Raw genomic sequence first — 19,650 nt, 5'->3', positions numbered from 1 at the left:
TTGGAGGATTTATTATTATTATTATTATTATTAAGATATTTACATTCAATGTCATTCAATAAATGTCAATTTATCATTCAATAAACATTCAGTGCCATTCAGTATTTATTTACCTACTTAAGGTACGATAACTGACGAACGCAGTTTTCCTTCAGCATCACAAATGCAAGCTCACTCTCCTAATAGTAGCTAAGCAGTCTTTCCTACAAGAGCTTTACGTATTCTTAAATTTCTTCTCTTCTCTATCCAATCAGTTATCTTTATCTGTGAGAATGGAGTGTTAAAACTAAATTTATTGCTCTTAGCTTTTATATTTTTTCTTCTTCAACTTGATAAGTGTGAATTCTAGGGGCTTTCACAGATATTTCTGGAATATGAAAAACCATATAAATCATAATGGGTATAGACAAATGATATTCATAAAGCATACTATTCCTTAACTAATGAAAACCTGTTGTTTCATGCTGACTTCTTACAATCTAACATCTGACTATATGACATTCTCATTTAAGTATGTATTTTTAAAAAGCAAATCTAAACTGGGACAGATTACTGAAAGATTTAGAATTCTTTAAAAAAAATCATGAGGAAATGAATAAAGTGAAAAGACTTATTAATCCTAAAAAAATAACAAATAGTTTATTGTTATATTTCAGGTTTTCAGAATACAGTGAAAACATCTGGCAGGTTTTGAGCAAGTCCTGAATATAGCTTTGCACAATATAAATTCTCATATTTAAAAGCTAATTCTGCTAACAAAGTATATTAGAATAAACTTCAAGACCTGTAAAAAGCATAGCACAAATAAAAGGATCTTCTGCCAATATTTCAGTAAGCTTTTGAGACAGAGTATAGCTTTGGTTTGAATTAACACCATAGAGATACATTTTAGAGTTAATACCAAAAAGAAAAGTTTATTTTCCTGACTGATAGTTAATATATGCACCAATGAACTACAAAATGCCCCGATACAAGTTTCGATTAAAGGCCAGACAGAAAAAATCTCCCTCATCATCTGAATTTCAGTTTATATTGGTGATTAAGCAGCTGTTGTCCTTCTTTTCTGCCTGTAGCTATTAATGACTCACAATTTTCAGACAGTTACTGGGCCACTGAAGATATTTAAAGCATTTTTTCCAACTTTTTTTTTTTTTTTAAATGGCAAAGCAGTACAAGTACACTGATGAAAGCAGTCAGATGCCTTCAGTGATGTGTCCAGGAGTCATTGGAGGCTGAAATGCACCTATGTGTCTTTTTTTTTATTTTTTAACCTCAGAGGAAGGAATGATAAAAAATAGTTTTTGAAGAATACCTGTAAGTGTGAAATAAACATTTTGAGAATAAATTCTCACAAAAAAAAAATCTCATCTGCACATGATCAATTAGACACCAATCCTAAACATATTCAAGCAAATATGAAATGTTACTGCAGAGAACTCTTATCTGAGTGGGAACATTTCTACAACAGTAGAAGAAATTTAAGTTTTACTTCAAATTGCAGTTACTCTCAGTTGCTAAGATACATCCATCAGACTGTCACAAAAATTATCAGGAAAGACATCCTGAAGAATGAGCCTAAGAGAACTGTAAGCAGCTTGCAATTTGCAAAGAGAAAAAGAAGATAAATTAGTGGAAATGTTTACTACAATTGCAACGTTCACTACTCCATGTTTAGCAAATTTCATGTTTCTCTCTCCCATTAGACAACAATTTATGCCTTCCACCCACACTGAGCGTAAACCAAGAAATTTTGGGGTAAGGGGGCTTTAAGAAAACAATCATGAATTAAACCAAAGAAGAGTTACCTCTGCATTATTGTAAAAAGCTGTACTATTTTTTTCCTGCACATCTTCTCCACGTGCTGTGAAGAAAGTTAAAGGGTAGAAATCTTTGTGTGCTGGCTGCTTTCCACTTGCCATCAATTTGCCTTCATAGAAAAGTTCAGATGTGTAACTGTAGCAAGGCAAAACAGAATAAAATGTGGAGTCTACATATGAGCTCACTGCTAAAATACGCAAATTTCACTGGTAAAATACGCAATCACAAAATACTTCATAAGGAAAACCACTGATTACTATTTAGCATCTCCAAGCAAATTCTCTGAACTGGTATACCCATACTACAGACAGAACAGAAGGCATTAAAAATACGCTTTTCTAAAGGCAGTATTTTCTTCTAATCTGAAGCTTGACAAAGTTACTAACATTCTCGCTAATGTTTCACACTCAATTTCTGGTGACAAAACATCGCATAAGGGGCACTTGTTGCCAGGGTCTGGTCTTCCATGGGTGGGCTGGACAATGAGCCTCCTTACATCTATTAAGACTTGCTGAACTTAGAAGGTATATTTACTAAAGATTTTATGTGTATGGAGCACAATCAGGAACACACTGTCTGAACCTCAAGTGTTGAAGTTTCTGAGTCAAGTTCATGGAAATTATCTCTAACAAAAAGCTGAAACAATCCTTTCCCTTTCGGATTCCCTCTCATTTATAACTTAAAATTTCTAGAAACTTAGAGGAAGTCTAGAATGTATAAGAAATAAAATGAAGAGAGATCAAGCTGTGTAACAAAATATTTTGTATTACCATTTTTGAATCCCCAGTGCACTTAAATATTTCTGCCTTTGCTTTGAACACAATGATAACCTAATTAGTATGACTGGATACCAACACAATATCCCTCAGTACATATTTGATTCAGGATTTAAACTTCAGCATTTTTCCCCATGATTGCACTTATTCTTTCTAGCACAGCTCATGGATGAGCTCATTACACTAGCAGCCATTAGTTTATCGTAGCATAAAAATGCAAAGCCACTGATTAATGTGTCCTGAAAGAAGTAACAAGCAAAAGACAATAAGAAAAAAACATACCCAAATTTTGACCTATTTTTTTCTGTTCATAGTTGTGTATCTGTATGTTCCTTATAGTGTACATAGCTTACTGTTCCAAGGTAATCCACCCAAGTAATTCTAAAATTCTGACAGTTCAAAGACTCTACCAAATACAGTATAATGGTTAAAAAGGAAAAGTTAGCTCTTCTTTGCCTTGCAGCCAAAGCATCCCTCCCTGAATGAGGGACTCTGTAACACAAGGTATCTAAACGAATCTCTGCTGTCTGAATTTCAACCTAGTAACAAGGAATTACTCTAACTTTGAAACAACTAAGATTTCATTACAGAAATTTGTAATGCTTCATTCAGCTGTGCACGGCACAGAGGGAAAGTTTTGTTCACTCACACCAGTCAAAGCATGATACAGTGAAAAAGTTCACACCTACTTGATGATAGCTTCATGGGAGCGATAGTTCTCACACAGCAAGATCCTGCATGGAAATTCTGCAGGGTAGTGCTCATAGAGCCGATCAAGCAATGAAACATGCAGGTTTCTTTCCCTGGCAAATTCACTGTAGACAAAAGGACTGAGCTGTAACAGACACACACATACAAAGAAAATGTAACTAAATACATGGACTTAGAATTTCAGACGCCCGAGACAAGTATTTTGCATCAAAACAAAAATAAAACCTTACTATAACTGTACATTCATAGTTAGAAGACATATGCCATGGCTAAGCATCTTGTAACTGCTCCATAGAAATGCCTATTCCTACTGTAAAAGTGACAAAAGACCAGCATGCTCTTACAGGAACAATAAGGCATTCAATAACTAGGTAAAAGGAGAGAAGAACCCTTGTATCTAAGGTTTTTTTTCTTTGTGGCTTGCAAAGATGAATAACTCAAAGCAGAGATCTGTATGACCAAAAAAACCCCTACCATCCACAGAACAGTTCATAAACTAAGGTGGCCCAGTTACTAATCCACTGAACTACTACTGGGCTTGTTTTACAACAAAAACACCATCTATTACAGCAGGAAAATCCAAAACAAGGATGATCAAAAAACAACTTTTAATCAAAATTCAAAAACTTGGAAATTAAGCCAATCCATTGTTTTTCTGAACGCATATTATTCAGAATCTGAGTTTGAGCTTTACTTTTTTTTTTTTTTTTTTTAAATTCTCAGATGTCAGCTTTAGAAATTTAAACGCCTCACAGAATAACTTCCATGCGAACTTGTCCTATAAAACTGCTCTTTACATTCATAGGCTGAGACACACAGGCCAGAGTTAACTCTAGCCATCCAGCTGGGACTCGTGAGCTCTAGCCTAAAGCAGTAAGGATTCCAACTTCTTAAAAAGCACTATTGAGATATGTATTTAAAAAGTGCTATGTGAGTCCTTGGGATTACTATTATCATTACTTTAAATGATCCAGCAGCAGGATGTGCAAACTCAATGTAATGGCAGCAAAAGAATCAAAACAGGAAAGGAAAAGACAGACATCACTGGCAGGACCTGAAGAACCGTATGTATGATAGAGGTGATAGTGGTAGGTGGGAAATCTACTCTAAGTTAATTACTTATAGCAATGCAAACATCCACTTCATTGCCATTGAGAACTGTCAAGAGAATTAAAGGCAAATATATAAAAACAAACAGACCTGGCCTAAATCAACAAAACAAGTAAGGATGACTTTTCTAGGCATTCTTTCCCAGGCCTGCACACTGCAAAATGGCATGCATAATGAGTATTTTAAACTCTTGTAAACTCTTTAAACCAAACAATTCCTACGCACATCACAATAAATAAAGGCACTGGTCAGCTTCAGCTTGCCACTTTTTACTAGTTCAAGTCCTTAACAGATTATGATGTTTCCAATATTAAAAAAAAAAAAAAAAAAAAGTTGTCTAAACCACAATACACTGCCCATATTCTTCAGTTCTTTCAAAAATCAACATGGACTCCTAGTCATAAAGAAATTCCTACACTGACTGTATAAATATCACCGTATCTTATGCAAATAACAACCCTTGAATTTTTCTTGACTTCCCTGTCTCTTATATGGCTGGTACATTTTATGCACCTCCCCCTTCATAATTAAGTTTTACTTGCATATAGTTCAGTGGTTGACTGGGTCCAAGTCTGTTCTATCACAGATTTCCTATATAGCCTTGCACAATTCATTTCACTGCCTTTGTGCCTTAATTCTGATCTTGTAAAATGGAAGTAACATTATATTCTCACTTTACAGAAATACTCTAAGTCTACTTTAGAGATATTCACATACCACGGTCATTTGGAGCAGATAAATGTCCATATATATATATATATATTATACACACACACACACTATATATATATATATATACATACACACACATACACACACATACACTTTATATTAAAGAAAATCTGTAACTCTTACCTGCATATGGTCTCCAGCCAAGACGATTCTTGTGTTTTTATTAGCTAATGCTAGAGGCATAATAGTTTCACACTCCATAGCCTGTGCAGCTTCATCTAACAGAATGTGTGTAAAAAAACCTGTAAAACAGATATCAGCAAATAAATGAAACTTGAGATATGATAAAATAAACAGTGATAATAATACAAGAAATTGGACTAAGAGTTCTACATTCTGATAGCAACAAAAACCAGAAAAAAAAATCAGTATGGCTTACACAAATGAATTTCTAGTAATTACTGAGAACTACACAATTTTCAGACCCATCAGATGGCCAATGGTGGTCAACAACTGATTGTCAGTGACATTAGCAGTAGTCCACAGATCTGCCTCTTTCTCCCAATATACCCAAAATTAACACAAGTGTTTTATCTGAGCTCTCTTTATGCAAAGAGAAAACATCTCTTGACAAACATCCCTCAGAAGGTTTCTCATATCTGAAAAACTTTTCATTAGCATGAGTCTTGAAGAAGTTTGGACAAAGACCATAAACATGATTTTCCTCATGTACATTAGCATTATTAAATTACTTTATACATACTAAAATTCTCATTGAAATTGCACACATACCTAAACATTTTACTGAGAATGGGCTTTACAGAATGTAGAGGGTGGGAGGAGAAAGGAACCCAAGTTAAGAAAAATTTGAATTCAATCTTATGATAATGTTGGACCAAAAGGTGGGGAGTTGAATCTATGCACTGGTTAACATGCACATGAAAAAATCTGGGCCACAGGAAGCTTAGATTTTATGAAAGGTAAATTCTGGATAGATACAGGAGATAAATATTTTTGTATACTCTTATATACTAAGGTTTAAAACATTGTTTTAGAAGATTTAGCGTACCACCTAAGTAAGATTGCATACATAAAAATGAAGCAATTTTCTTTGGAAAACATGAGTTTCATACAGCTGCACACACATTACCATGACATGACTGTACACAGCTTATTGTCAAAGCAGTTACTCCCATTTAAAGACCTGAAAATATGTACCCTAAATTCTATATCAGTTTCCTGTGTCGCAATAAATGACTAAATGTAACCGTAAAAAGCTAACTTTAATAGCTTTTGTAAAGAAATTCCACATTCTCCAAAAACCAGATGGATTTCATTTGGAGATAAAGTAAACAATAAATCCAAAGCAGCCTCTGTCCCAGTAAATCAGTCTACGATATTTCAGTTTAGAAAACAACTGGCATGTATCATGTTAACATAGCATGAGTTTGTATGTGTGGGAATTGTTTGCAAAGCTAAACAATCCATAAAACAAGAAAAAAGCTCTGCGTGTGTATTTATGCTTACATGCTCCACTGAGTAAAGAACTTAATGAGCACACTATTCAAAGTCAGAATCTCAAATAGAATTTTCCCTCTTGGATCTCAGAAACACCAGATCATACATAATACTGCTTCTTTAGTAATAAGAAAAAGGAGCATTTGAATGCCAGCAATTTTATAGCTTTGTAATAGACATTTATTCATTAAAAAAGAAAGAGAAAAACATTTTAAGATGGCAATTTTTTTACTTTATTTCTGAACAGTTTAAAAAATTGGGTAAGGAACAGAAAGAACAGTTGCTACTGACACTGGAAAAACAAGGATGCTTCCCAAAGCACCTTATAGATACTTATTTAGAAATTATCATACCTGGTTCAAGATCCAGTTGACACAGATACTGTGATGTATTTAACGTAACAACTACTACTCGTTGCTTAAGAATATCTTCTTTCTGTGGCATCTGAAAGGTGGAATGTGTGCTTGAAATCAAACAGTACTGATGCACAACTGGGTGGACAGTCTTTACCCAGCGATTTCTGAAATATACCCTAGAAAATAAAAAGGGGGCTTATTTTCTGTACAGTTGGAACACAGTGACAGCCTAATTATTTCAAATGCTAGTATTCTGTTTTCTGGTAAATAAGAGTCTTTGGGAAGCAAAACGTCACTACTATGCAAAATTACATGCTAAAATATCTTCGATTCTCTTCCCATTTTTTTTTTTTTTTTGCTGCAGTGCAATACTACATATACGAATAGCTATCAGGGATTAATTCACATATAGAAATCTCTAAATTCTTCATATATTTGAGTACTGTGACCTTCATACTAGTATCATTTTTATCTGTGAGTAAATTCATTTAAAAAAAAATATTTCCTTAACTAAAATATAATAATAGCCAATAGTCTTGGACGTGACAGAGATGCAGTGGTCTGCACGTTTCATCAATTACATCCATAGGACCATTAAGGCATATTAATGCCTTCTTTTCTGAAAAGGCATTAATAAAATCATCCACTCCCTTTCACGTATACCATACGTCTTCAAAGTTCTAAGAAACAAACAGGATCTAAATTCATTGTTTTATCACAAAGGGCCTTAATTCTGATATGCTTTATAAAAGAATGAGAAAACGGTGCCAAGGAGAAAAGCTTTCTTGGTCTAAAATATCAGGACATTGTCAGCAGAGCACTGGACATCAAACATCTTTCCTTGACTTTTAAAATCATTTTAATCACCAGATCATGAGATCAACGATGAATTATTCTTAAATGATGAAAAGTTACAGCCAGTCTAGCTAAATAGAAGAGTAACAGGGAAGACACAAAGACTACGCCCCAGAAGATAGAGCACAAGCAACTAACTCCACAGGGGTCACCACCTGAGGATCTGGATGAAGATGTCAAAAGCCTTCTCTACGTGGTGTTCCTCAAAAATATAATCTGTATCAAGTAAGAACTGCAACTCTCAAGTGGAATCTTTAAGTTACAGGAAACCATGGTACATTCTTATTTAGAATTAAAGTTATTTTAACTTATTTCCAAAGCAAATTAAGATGAAACAGTTTCAAATAATTTAAATTCTGAATATGGGATTCAATGCTGTTTATCTATTCATTATTCATTTCCTTCTGATTAGATTTCTCCTGCACCCATATTACAAATCCCGAATCATTAATAAAGTATTGGGAAAAGTGAAATTATGCACCTAAGTGCAAAACATGATTGCAATGGCTGGACTTTGGATACCATACATCTACTCAAGTTTGAAAACTACAGCTCAGTTCCATATAACAGAAGTGAAACAATTATTAGCGTTATAATAAACTTGTTTTGTGAAAATACAGGTAACAGTGTCCATTTTGGACAGTACACATAAAATGAAATGTAAAGAGGTGCAAATGCACTGCAGTAATCTGAACGGCAACACAACCAACCAAAACTGACACTTGGTGATCAAATGGCATCAGTTAAGCCTGGGTTCAGTGCAGGAGCAATTGATACACTCCTCTGTCATTCCAGGACCAAGAACCTTCTAATGGGATCAACGTATTTATTTCTTATCAGCCAGACTGATAAGCTTTATTTGATAAACTGGTATTACATCAATGTAAAAACATATGGTCAGAGCCTAATTGCTAGAACAAGGTAGCAGGAGCAAAATAACCCTGTTCTATTTATCCCAGCCATTCAGTCAACTTTTACATGATTCAGTTTCTCAATCTTAACTGAGGATTATACTTACCTACCATCTCACAGGAGTACTGTGAGGATTAATGAGTTTATTGTGAGTTTATGTTTGTAAAGCACTTTGAGATTCTTGGATGAAAGGTGCTATTGAAATGCAAAATATTATGGTTATTAGACATTATTATACCATGCACTGTCTTTCATTACACAAATTCAACTACGTGTGACTCACAGATTGGGTGACAGCATTTCAAACTGCATTGTTGCTTACCCATTAATTTATTTTATTTTGATGTGAGATCAAAAAGGTATCCCAGAGCTATTATGCACCACTGGCATAAAAGCACCTGACAGATGTGACTACTGGGAGAATGTCGTGATATAAGTAAGCCACACTGAACATGGGACTTCTCAGGTGCACTTTGTGCTAATAACATCTCCTGTAATTTCATGATTAGTTTTTTTTCTTAAAGCTAGAGAAACCCATTATATCTTCTTTTTAAAACCAGTTCAATACAATGCAAAAGATTTCACCCTGCAATATACCCTTACTTTCTAACCAAGCAAGTGTCCAACCTTCTAATCTTAATACTTGCACTTTGCTTTGGCCTGAATGCCAGCAGAGTCAGGCATGTACTAATCAAATTATCCATATAGCACCTGCAACACATCTATTAACATGCAGCTATAGGTACAACAACTGCAGTTACAAAAACAAAGCCAAGCTGTAACTCACATGTGACTGTATTTTCTCACATCAGGTGCCTCACCTCAAGATTTTAATTGTGGAGAAATGAAAACCCCGAAGGCTAGGTTTATTCAAGCCACAGGCAGTGAAATCACTGGCAAATACATAGAGAACCACATTGAAAGAGAGAAGTCATAAGATCAAGGACTTAATCTCTTGCAAACAAAAGCACTGAATATATCCACTGTACTTACTAACGCTGGATTAACATACACAGAATCTGCATTTCATACCCCCTTTATTTCTAAATCTGGACATTTACAACAAAAGTTTTCAATTTCTAGCCAATGATCTAAAACAAACAAACAAAAAGAACACGTATGTGTCTCCATCAACTCTTCATCAATTATGCCAAAACAGAAGTTGGCCCAACTATTTTTGTTAAATGTTAGCCAACTTAAGTTTTTCCTACGCTTCTGCATTTTGCTTCTATTGATAAATTTCCATCAAACTAACTATTTGTACAACAGACTATTTGCAAAAGTAGCAAATTTCTATCAGTAATTAAGACTCAGTATTTCCTTGTTTGATCACGTTTCAGGCTGGCACTGCTCCAGAATCCCTTTTAATATACTTCTAAAAACTTAATAAAGGGGAGTCTAGAGTCAGAACCTCAGATGGAGGTAGAACAAAGTTTCATCTGCACTCCTGTCCTACAGAAGTGACTCCTACTTCTCTCCTTGGAGAAGAGAGTGAATGGGGACTACATTTATGTTCTCCAAAACTTCTTTTTTCCTGTTCTGAACTGGAAAATACAATCTCTTCCTAGTTCTTGATAAAAAGGCCGGGATTCTCCCTTCAGGCTGTGCTGTGCTCTAAAGAACTCTTCTTGGACAAGCTCCAATCCCAGCTCCTCAGACTTTGTACGAATCTTTCTCACCTGAAAACCCTCAAGCAAAAGAAAAACAGAAGCTTAGAGGAAAAAGATCTAGCTGTCTCATTTCACGCCTCTATTGAAAGTTAAAAAAAGAAAAAAATTCAAGTAGTCCCAAGAACCCTAAAGAAAATTTAAAAGCATCTGATTTCCTCTTTCATTTCTTTTGATTCCCCTCCACAGAGAGGCTCATTGTGATGTACAAGTACATTCCTTGGGATGCAGAACACAAGTGAAGAACCTGTCTTACAACCTGAAAAAATAACTTTTTTTTAAAAAAATCTATCCTTCTTTGAGGATGGGATAGGATAAAATCTAGAGCTTCAAGAAAAAAAGTAATTGCTTAAAGAGGCACTTATTTTACAAATATAGCATTTGATAAGATAAATTAATTCTATTTTCAGTGTGGAAACTTTACTATGGATAATTTGGGGAAAAGGCAATGATCCCTTAACATCTTCTGAAGCTAGCAGCCACATACTAAAGCTACTTGGTTCCAGGCTACATGCAGTACTGACACAAGTACATTATGACCAAGATATTTTAAAAAACTTGCTAGTGAACTGGAGAGGTTTCAGCTAAGATATCTTAAACAGAACTGGCTTCTATTCTATTCTATATTGCCAAGCTGATAATCAGCAGTAACATGGTTAAGAATAAAGACAATAAAATACAGACAAAAGCAATATCAAGCTCCTTCCTTTTAACAGTATATGGCATACAACTAAATTTGAAATATATAAGTAAAATAATAGTAATAAATAATTATAGTTTATATATAATAAATAGTAATAAACAGTAGATACCTCAATCACTGTGTGCCCAGAACCACACAGAGAAACTGCTGCTCTCTGCTTCCTAGGTCTTCACTGGAGTTTTTAGGAGTAACCAGAAGTATCTAACTACGGTGCCTACCTTAGGAGCCTACCTCCCGAAGATTAACAGTTGATGGAGAGAGACAAACACATCCACAGAATAAAAGGGTGTACAAATTAGAAGCCAATTACTACCTCTACCGCTCTGACTCACCCTCTAAGGTGCCTGCTTCTGCACACTTAAAATCAAGAGTTGTAGCACTGAACAGAAGCACTTAATTGCAGGCTCTTTCCTCCTAACTGTAGGTTAGTGCTTTTTTTTTGTCCTTTCCCTTTCAGAAACACTTCTGCGTTAATCTACGTAAGTATAAAAAAAATGTTTCAATGTCAAGTGTCTTAAGTAAAAGGCAGGTTTTGGAGAGTGTCCCTTAGACAGCTGCATTATCTAATCATAACCAGTGTCATTTTTTTTTCCACAAGGTACAAATTTGTTTATGGGTATTAGGACTATAAGAATTTGGTCTCCAGGCTTCATTAGTACTCTATTTGGGTGTAGAGCCTAAACTCGACACAAATTCTCAGTATTCATTTTGCCTTTATGTTTTCTGAATGGCAGAGATAATTATTTTGTTAGGAAAAAAAAAGTACGAATTTACAACATGATTTTTAAACAACCCCCCCCCCAGACTCCAAGCTTCAAATATTTATGTCACATCATTGACAGGGTGATTTATTTAGTGTGCGTCTTACCACAGAAATATTTACGTAGTTCTCAGTACCCAGTCAATATTAAATATCTAAGCTTTTCCTTCTTTAAAAAGAACATAAATATGGTGCTCCGGACTAACCTGTGGCAACATTTTTAGCAAAGATACTATTTAGCCAGCTCATCCCTTGTAGAGTAAATAAAAAACCCTAAAGCAAACTGTTCAGCCCTTTGGAAACACAAACACTGCAAGTAGCACATCCTGCTTTGATACTTTACTGCTCCTGCTCCATTTTATGTTTCCCTTAAAAAAACAGCACTTAGGGCAAAAAAAAACAGGCTTAGGGCACCCTGTTTAAACTAACAGTAATGATTTTAATTTGAAAATATATCTTGACAACAGTCAATAATAAAGGTAACAGATCCACAAGTGATTTTCTGCAAGGAATCTGACATAATTCTAGCTTTCAATTCAAACAAACTGACCCTTTATCTCCTGCCAGATCAGGTTGACATGCAGTCAGTTTTCAAACAACATATGCTTCCCAAGTACCCATAATATTTTTAAAATAATTTACAAACACACACACCAGTGGACATATAAATATATATACAACTCCAGAGATACCTCCATTTACAAAAACTAGAACTTTCCATGAAGGTATCATGACTAGTTGAACAACGTCATACAATCTATAGGAGCACTTTCTGCAGGATTCATAACAAACACTATGACAGTTATATTTAAAACTTGCAGTGGCTTTTGCATTATGCACTGAAATACTCTTGGCAAATGTGTGCATATATGTATATATTTAACCTTAGTGGGGAAAAAATTGCTTTTCTTTTACATACGTTTTTCATAAGCGCATCTGAGACCAGACTATATAGTTGAATATAGCACATGAAAGAAGGTAGCAAAAGCTTGGCAACCACCATAAAACTGTATTTAACTTTAACATCTTGTTCTGTTAAATCACAGTTCAATAATCCTGAAAGTGTAAATTACACACATTTTTTCCCCACTACAAAATTAAGACACCATAATGCTTTTCATCACAAAGTGCTTTACAAAGCCCCTTAAGACAATTTGGGTTAAAATACACCAAATTAAAGGTAACTTTTCAGAAGTCAGCTGCCTTTTCTTTTTGGCCAGATCCTCAGTGTCTGTCACATGGCGACTGAAGCCAGAAAACCTAAGAGAATTTACACCTGTCATAAATCTAGGCCTTTCACATAACTTCAGTGGCTTTACTGACATTACATAAAATTTAAGTCCAGAATGGCTTTTAGTTGCTAGCAAGTAAACAGAGTCATTTTCTTAGTAATATAATAGTCACGCACTGACATTGAGAAAATGATGCTCATAATTTTAAAAAATATATACCAAGTTAGCAGTCTTATATACTGTGATATCTGTGCAAATATTCCCAAGAGTGGGTTTCTGCCCATAAATAAATACTCCCTAAATACTTCTATGCATGTTTTACCCTTACTGCACTTTAAGTTTCCACCTCTTCTTCATTTCCTTTCTTAACTAAGCCCCCCAAAAATAACCATGGCAAATACATTTATTAAATCATACAATTACTTCAAACTCACTGATCAGAAGAGGCCAAACTACTTTCACATGATTCTCTAAATATGTAGCTCCTATGTCAACAGATTTTTTTCTTCAAAAAGCCAGGTGGGAAGCTCAAGCTTCCAAGTAGTAAGCATGAGTAAAAATCTTCTAGAATTTAAAATACATTTAAACTTCCTTTTATTTTTATCATAATAGCTTTTAGAGGAGCATATCAAAAGTTTGCTCGTTAGGAAAGACACATTTATCAATAGAATAATAAAAGCTTAAAAAAGGATGTCTTTATTTATATTTAACAAATGACCCAAAATAATGTTGATAATGTTTCACATTCCTTTTAGTCTATGTTTTTAAAAGCACTGCTGGTAATGCCAATATGCTTTTATGTTTTAAAAGCTCTTTAACCATTTATTATAGACACCTTTTCTTAAGAATAGTATTTTATAGATACATAATAAGCCTTAAAAAAATACCTGAGAGGTCTTGCCTGGGGATTGCCTGCTTCTACATATGGATGTAAATAATCCTTTATGTAGAGATCAGCAGCACTATTAGAATGGGTGCAAATGAGAATCCTGCTGGAATAAATGGTGCAAACAAAAAAGCAATGAAGAAACAGAAAACAATTCAAAGCAGTAGAATACAAAAAAAAGGAAACAGTGGCCATCTTCCTGCACATTTCTCTTAATGAAACTAGTCACTGACCTACTCTAGTTTGCATGATTCAGCCCTTTAACTCAAATCCTTTAGTTAGGAAAAGATTTAAAGTTCAAACAGTTTTTCAATAATTATTTCACAATTATTAATCTAGACTTGATTTAAAATAAGAAACAGCTTTTATTGTCTAGCATACTGTACAACTTTCCATGTCAAGCGAATCACAGTCATTCTAGATATCATCACTTTTAACTAGTTTTGTTCTGAATTGAAAATACAGGCTAAGACTACAAAATTACATTATCATTCAAAACAATGACGGATGGCTGGGGTTTTGTTTGTTTTTAAGCTGGGTGAAAATTCTATACTTCTACCTTTCACTTGTATTTAAGTAAAAAATGTCATTTTCTTTGCTAATCAAGAATTGCTCTATGTTTAGTGCCCCATCTCACCTAGTATCCTGTTGCTGGAGTATGTGCTTGACTGCCTGAGCCAGAGTGAATGTTTTTCCTGTCCCATAGGGACCGATGATAAGAACAGGAGGCAGTTGTATTGAAAGTGGAGTAGTGATAGCCAGAACAGCCTCTTTCTGCTTAGCATTTAGTCGAGGGTCCAACTGCTCATCCCATTGTCTGTTCAAAAAGGAGACAAGAGTTTGAAATCAGAAGCTATGAATACTCACAGTCAATGAGAAATGAAATGAGTTAAGATCTCAAGGGCTTTCAAGGAAGAGTCTATATGCTAATGTATTGATTCTGTCATTCTGAGTCATATTAGAACGAATCTAGCAAAATAATCAAATTCTTTTATCACAAAACCTTAATACTACTTGCAATAAATCAGTTTTTTCAAAAGAAATCCAACTATGTCTCAATTTACACTATCTCATCTAACAATAATTACCTTGCATAGTGCACATTTTAGAAGAAAGTACATGCTGCACAATCACTTGATAACAAAGGAAAGTTTTTCCTACTATTACTACAGAAAATGTAACATTAGTTACATTTATTCCCATCAGTATTTATACAGTCAACGTTTTTAAAGTCAACATTTATACAAACTCAGAGCTTGGTAAATATGAACTAGGATGCAATTCAAAAACAAACAAAAATAGTGGCTACCAATTAATTACAAACATTTCTTCTGATCATTAAGACATACCTCTAATGGGAAAGCAGTCTAAAAAAAGGATTTTTGCTGCAACCAGCTAGTGATACCAGCATTAACAGAAGGATGATTTCAGAAAATTCCAATGAGTGTAAGAGGTTAAAGATTTGTAGACACAGTTTTTAATATTCCCAGTGACAGATTTAAAAGTAGACATGCATAGTAAAAAACACCTGTCACTGCTGCACATATGGCCATACTTCAGTAATGTGATCTGCTTTGGTACAAGCACTATGATTCTTGCAGATCAGGAAAGCTTCCATTACCAACAGGGAGTAAAATAAAGAGAATGCTTAGGACCTTCAGTCAACTCTAAGACAGCTATGAACAACAAGCTTGCAGGAGGATCTAAGAAAAACTGAAAAGTAATAGGGATGTAAAACAAAAATATAAGAAAAACATAGGGAAATACAGTTCTGAATCGGTCAGAGCTACTGAATTCCAAGGTAGGGCAAACCAAGCCACCGCATGGAGAAAAACACGTTCATTACCCTGACTTAAACACAACTATTACATACATAATTTATATGTATATTAAAATATAAAGCCATTATACAAATAATTGACATCAATTACAACTGCCATGCAAGTTTCTGTAAATATGAATATCCTGGCATAAAACAGAAAAGAAAGTTCTAGCTTACTTGACTTACCTCATTTTTATTGAGATCACTGCTTACTTTCAAATTATTCCTAAGTACTACTTCCTTGCAAGATTCACCCAAAACTTAATTAAGTCAGTGAACAGATTGTCATTGTCCTCCATTAGCTCTGTAGTATAACTCTGTGCAAAACCCTTCTTTCTGCCTTTACTGTCAAAGCTTTGATACGTGCAGCAATCATCCTCACCCAGAACACTGCACCCACCCTTTCATCATTTCTTTTCCTCCTACACTTCCAAAGAGGAACTGAACTTTTTCCAGTAATTTTTGTCTTACGTTATCTAGCTGTCTCAGGTTTCTGGCCAGATCACCTTCTTTTTCATTCTTGAGCTATCTCCCATTTTGCACTGTGCTGCAATCACACAGTTTAATTCTCACCTTCAAGACACAACACAACTACCCGCGTGCTGTACAGGCTATCAGTTCCACATACCTCTCACTTCCCTGGTGTCCATCTAAGTACAGAAACTTCATGCCTTTTTTATCCTTCCCCATGCACCAGGAATATTGACCATACTCCCTGAGCCACAAAGCCTCATGTTGCTCTTCCCTATGTTTGCTCTTCGAGACAAACTATTTTCACTGCATTACTGCATCATTCTAAGTTTTCTCAGAAGTATTTATATAATGTACGGGTTTATATTTCATAAAGGAAACTATAAAACCTATGTACAAAGAATCTCAGGACTGCTTGCAAGTGCAACGTTGGTTCTTCTAAGCCTTATTCCCATACCCTTCCCCCCTCCCTTTTTCTTTTTTCTTTTCTTGCCATCCCTTCAGTGGTATGTACAAATTTGGGTCATTGCATCAAACTCAAAGAGTACTAACGGTCGCTCATGCAAATGAAAATCTGCATGCTTAAGATCCTGCACAGCACAATCCTTGTAACTGGTATTTACATTTCTATAAAGTGCATATTTTCAATGAAGAACAGAACAGTAAATAATCATAGGAGTTTTGTTTTCTACAGCTACAATACAACTGCAATGCCTATTAAAATCACATTTCAACCTCCAGGAAAAAAAAAAAAAAAAACAATCAACAGATTCTAGTCCTCGGAGGATCGGTTTTCTTGTTTTATTTAGAACTGTTTCTCTCCCTTCTCTGAACCATCCTCACCATTAATGAAGAGAAAGACATATTTCCTGTTCTAGGGCAGATTTCAGCCATCTGTTATGAGAAATTCAATACTGCATTACCATACGATCTTTGATATTAAAGTGTTTGTATTCTTGTACCTGTTGGGACTCCAGGGTATGGTGGGAGTCATGCTGACATCTGGAAACAAAATACTGTTGTCCTTAATCCTGTCCAAGGCATAATGCATTTCACAGAGGGGTAAGCGATTTAACTGAAACTGAAGTTCAACCTACAGTACAAAATGAATGAATTAATAGATGAACAAGAATGATTTATTTAGATAACACTCTTTAGACTTGGCTGCATATCATAAATTTTTATCTTCCTGCAACTTACTGATTCTCAGAAGATAACAACAAATACCAATCAAAAGATTTCCAATAAAATTAACTTGCCCTGTTTTGTTTTGAAACAAAGAAAAATACAGCATCTTCTGTAACATCATTTTGTTGTTTGATTTTAAGATTAGATTCCACTGCAGGTTCTGAGAGGGGAAAAAAAAAAAAGGGGGGAAAATGTCCTTGGAATTATTTTTGGAATATAAAAAATACTCCTTGAAAATATTATTTTCCTAAAACACTGTTTTTAAATATGCAAGCTTCCATCACTTATTGTAAGAACAACCTGAAAACAGCAACGGACCGGAAACTTTTACAGATGAACAGATGATATAAATAAGATGTGTGACCAGCAGAGATAAAATCCAAACATCATTTAATTCCAGTCAAATGTTCTGGTATAATACAATTTGTCACTTATGTTGAGTTGTTATAACTCTCCAAAAGGTCATTTCTAAAATGTAATTGTTTATCAATACATTTTTTTGTTTGTCCTCTCAATTACTTGTGTTTTAATGCTAGTAACTAAAAAGAAAATGCCAATAAAATTCGGGTACAAAGCTAGAATCAGAACGTAGAGCATGTTAACATCCCAGGTTAAATTGAGAACTGAACAATGGACAGTGAATTTAGTTTATACATATATATACACTAAAACAGTAAAGAAAGATTCTAAATCTTATGACTGGATAAAAGTAGTTTCTGAGGGAAAGAATTCATAAAAACAATCCATACGGATTATAACTTACACATACTTAAATTTGCAATTTTGAATCTCTCCAAAAACCAAGTGATCTTACCAGAGCATTGAGCCAAAGACTCAATGTTAACTAACAGAGAAGCCTGTATCAATAATTTGACAAAAATTTGCACCAAAAAAATGTCCGAAAAGCATCCAAGGCTGCTGAGGAACTTCATGTAACTGACATAAATTTTTAGAGTTTTTTTTTGAAAGCATTGTTATTGATCACTAGACCCTTATGTAATTACCATGCTGCTACTCTAATGAGCATTTTGTAATTAAGTAATAGCAAATAAGTACCTTTCTGAGATCTACATTGCTCTGTGACCAGGCTGACAAACAGCCCGTCGAATTATTTCAACCTGTCTGGGAAAAGCACCCCTTGGTGCCCTAGAAAACACACCGGTAATATCTGAAACGTCCCCGGTCACCTTTCTGATGCCTTCACGGCCACCGGGCAGCAGCTGCTCACACACCACCGGCCCAACAGGCGAGGAAGCCGAGGAGCAGAGGCCCAGGGGCGTGAGGGGCCCAGCCGCAGCCCCCCGGGACCCCCGGTCACACAAACTCATGCCAGGTGACCAAGGCAAAAACCTGCTCTCGCACCCATTTTCTCTACCTCCTTATTAGAGGCCGTTGTTTCTTAATCACACTTGACTCTCATGATGATTATTGCTACCAGTCAGAAAGGTCAACAAACACATAATATATTTGTAAATGGTCTTTTCTAACAGCTTCTGTGAAGGCTTTAATTCAAAGTCCTAGCCAACTAAAATAAGTTTTCTTCATATACGGACAAGAACTTCTCTGCACTAACACAACATGCCTCATTCCAAGCCACATTACCTTCTCTTATGAGCTCCTCCCTTGGCGGAGCCATTTAACCTTCCAGTACTTTCCACGCTCCGTGTGAGTACTGGCTGGACCCGATGCCCCATTACCTGCCCAAAAAGTCACTTCTAGCCACAGGCATCAGACCTGTAAAAAGCCTCTTGTGCACGAGTAATCTTCATTACTCTAAGATCATCTCTTTCTAAAGGATTTGCAAAACACAGCTCTTGCTATTTCCTTTTTCTAGTATATTTAACCGTACTGTTCATACCATTATGCAGCATGTAAAATCAACGCTAGCTTTGCTGTAAATAAACATCTGCTTGCATCAGTACAGATTGTAGCCATTAACTTCCCATCTCTCACAGGTATAAAGACATTAAATATTCATTTTGACTATCACGTTTTACAGCAACACATATAACCATAACTAAAGAAAAGGGCAGCAATGGATCCATACAACTAAGCATGGAGCCCACTAAAACTACTGTAACTGCTAGGAAAACTTTTTCTTTAAATAGTATACATGAATGCTCAGGAAATTTTTCCCTCTCTGTTCCAGCCCATGCCTACCAGTGCCTCAGGAAAGACCCAGGCCTTTAAAAG

The 19,650-nt window shown here is 35.2% G+C and overlaps 1 protein-coding gene across 4 annotated transcripts in view; it reads right to left on the bottom strand.

The window, feature by feature from the left end:
• HELZ (helicase with zinc finger) overlaps positions 1–19,650 on the bottom strand; it is an 83,664-nt gene that overhangs the window by 24,370 nt on the left and 39,644 nt on the right. For 3 of the 4 annotated variants that reach the window (XM_048064579.2, XM_048064582.2, XM_048064584.2), the window contains exons 13-19: positions 17,232–17,362; positions 14,614–14,793; positions 13,978–14,082; positions 6,959–7,137; positions 5,271–5,389; positions 3,284–3,429; positions 1,806–1,953 (exon numbers count right to left, since the gene is read on the bottom strand). In XM_048064579.2, coding sequence (XP_047920536.2) covers positions 1,806–1,953; positions 3,284–3,429; positions 5,271–5,389; positions 6,959–7,137; positions 13,978–14,082; positions 14,614–14,793; positions 17,232–17,362 — 1,008 coding nt within the window. The remainder of the gene's footprint in view (positions 1–1,805; positions 1,954–3,283; positions 3,430–5,270; positions 5,390–6,958; positions 7,138–13,977; positions 14,083–14,613; positions 14,794–17,231; positions 17,363–19,650) is intronic. The other variant, XM_048064581.2, reaches the window with a different exon arrangement.

Source organism: Anser cygnoides, chromosome 19, assembly GCF_040182565.1.
Source record: "Anser cygnoides isolate HZ-2024a breed goose chromosome 19, Taihu_goose_T2T_genome, whole genome shotgun sequence".
Lineage (NCBI taxonomy): Eukaryota > Metazoa > Chordata > Aves > Anseriformes > Anatidae > Anser > Anser cygnoides.
Note: the sequence above shows the minus strand (reverse complement) of the source record. Positions and strands in the feature narration are given on the sequence as shown.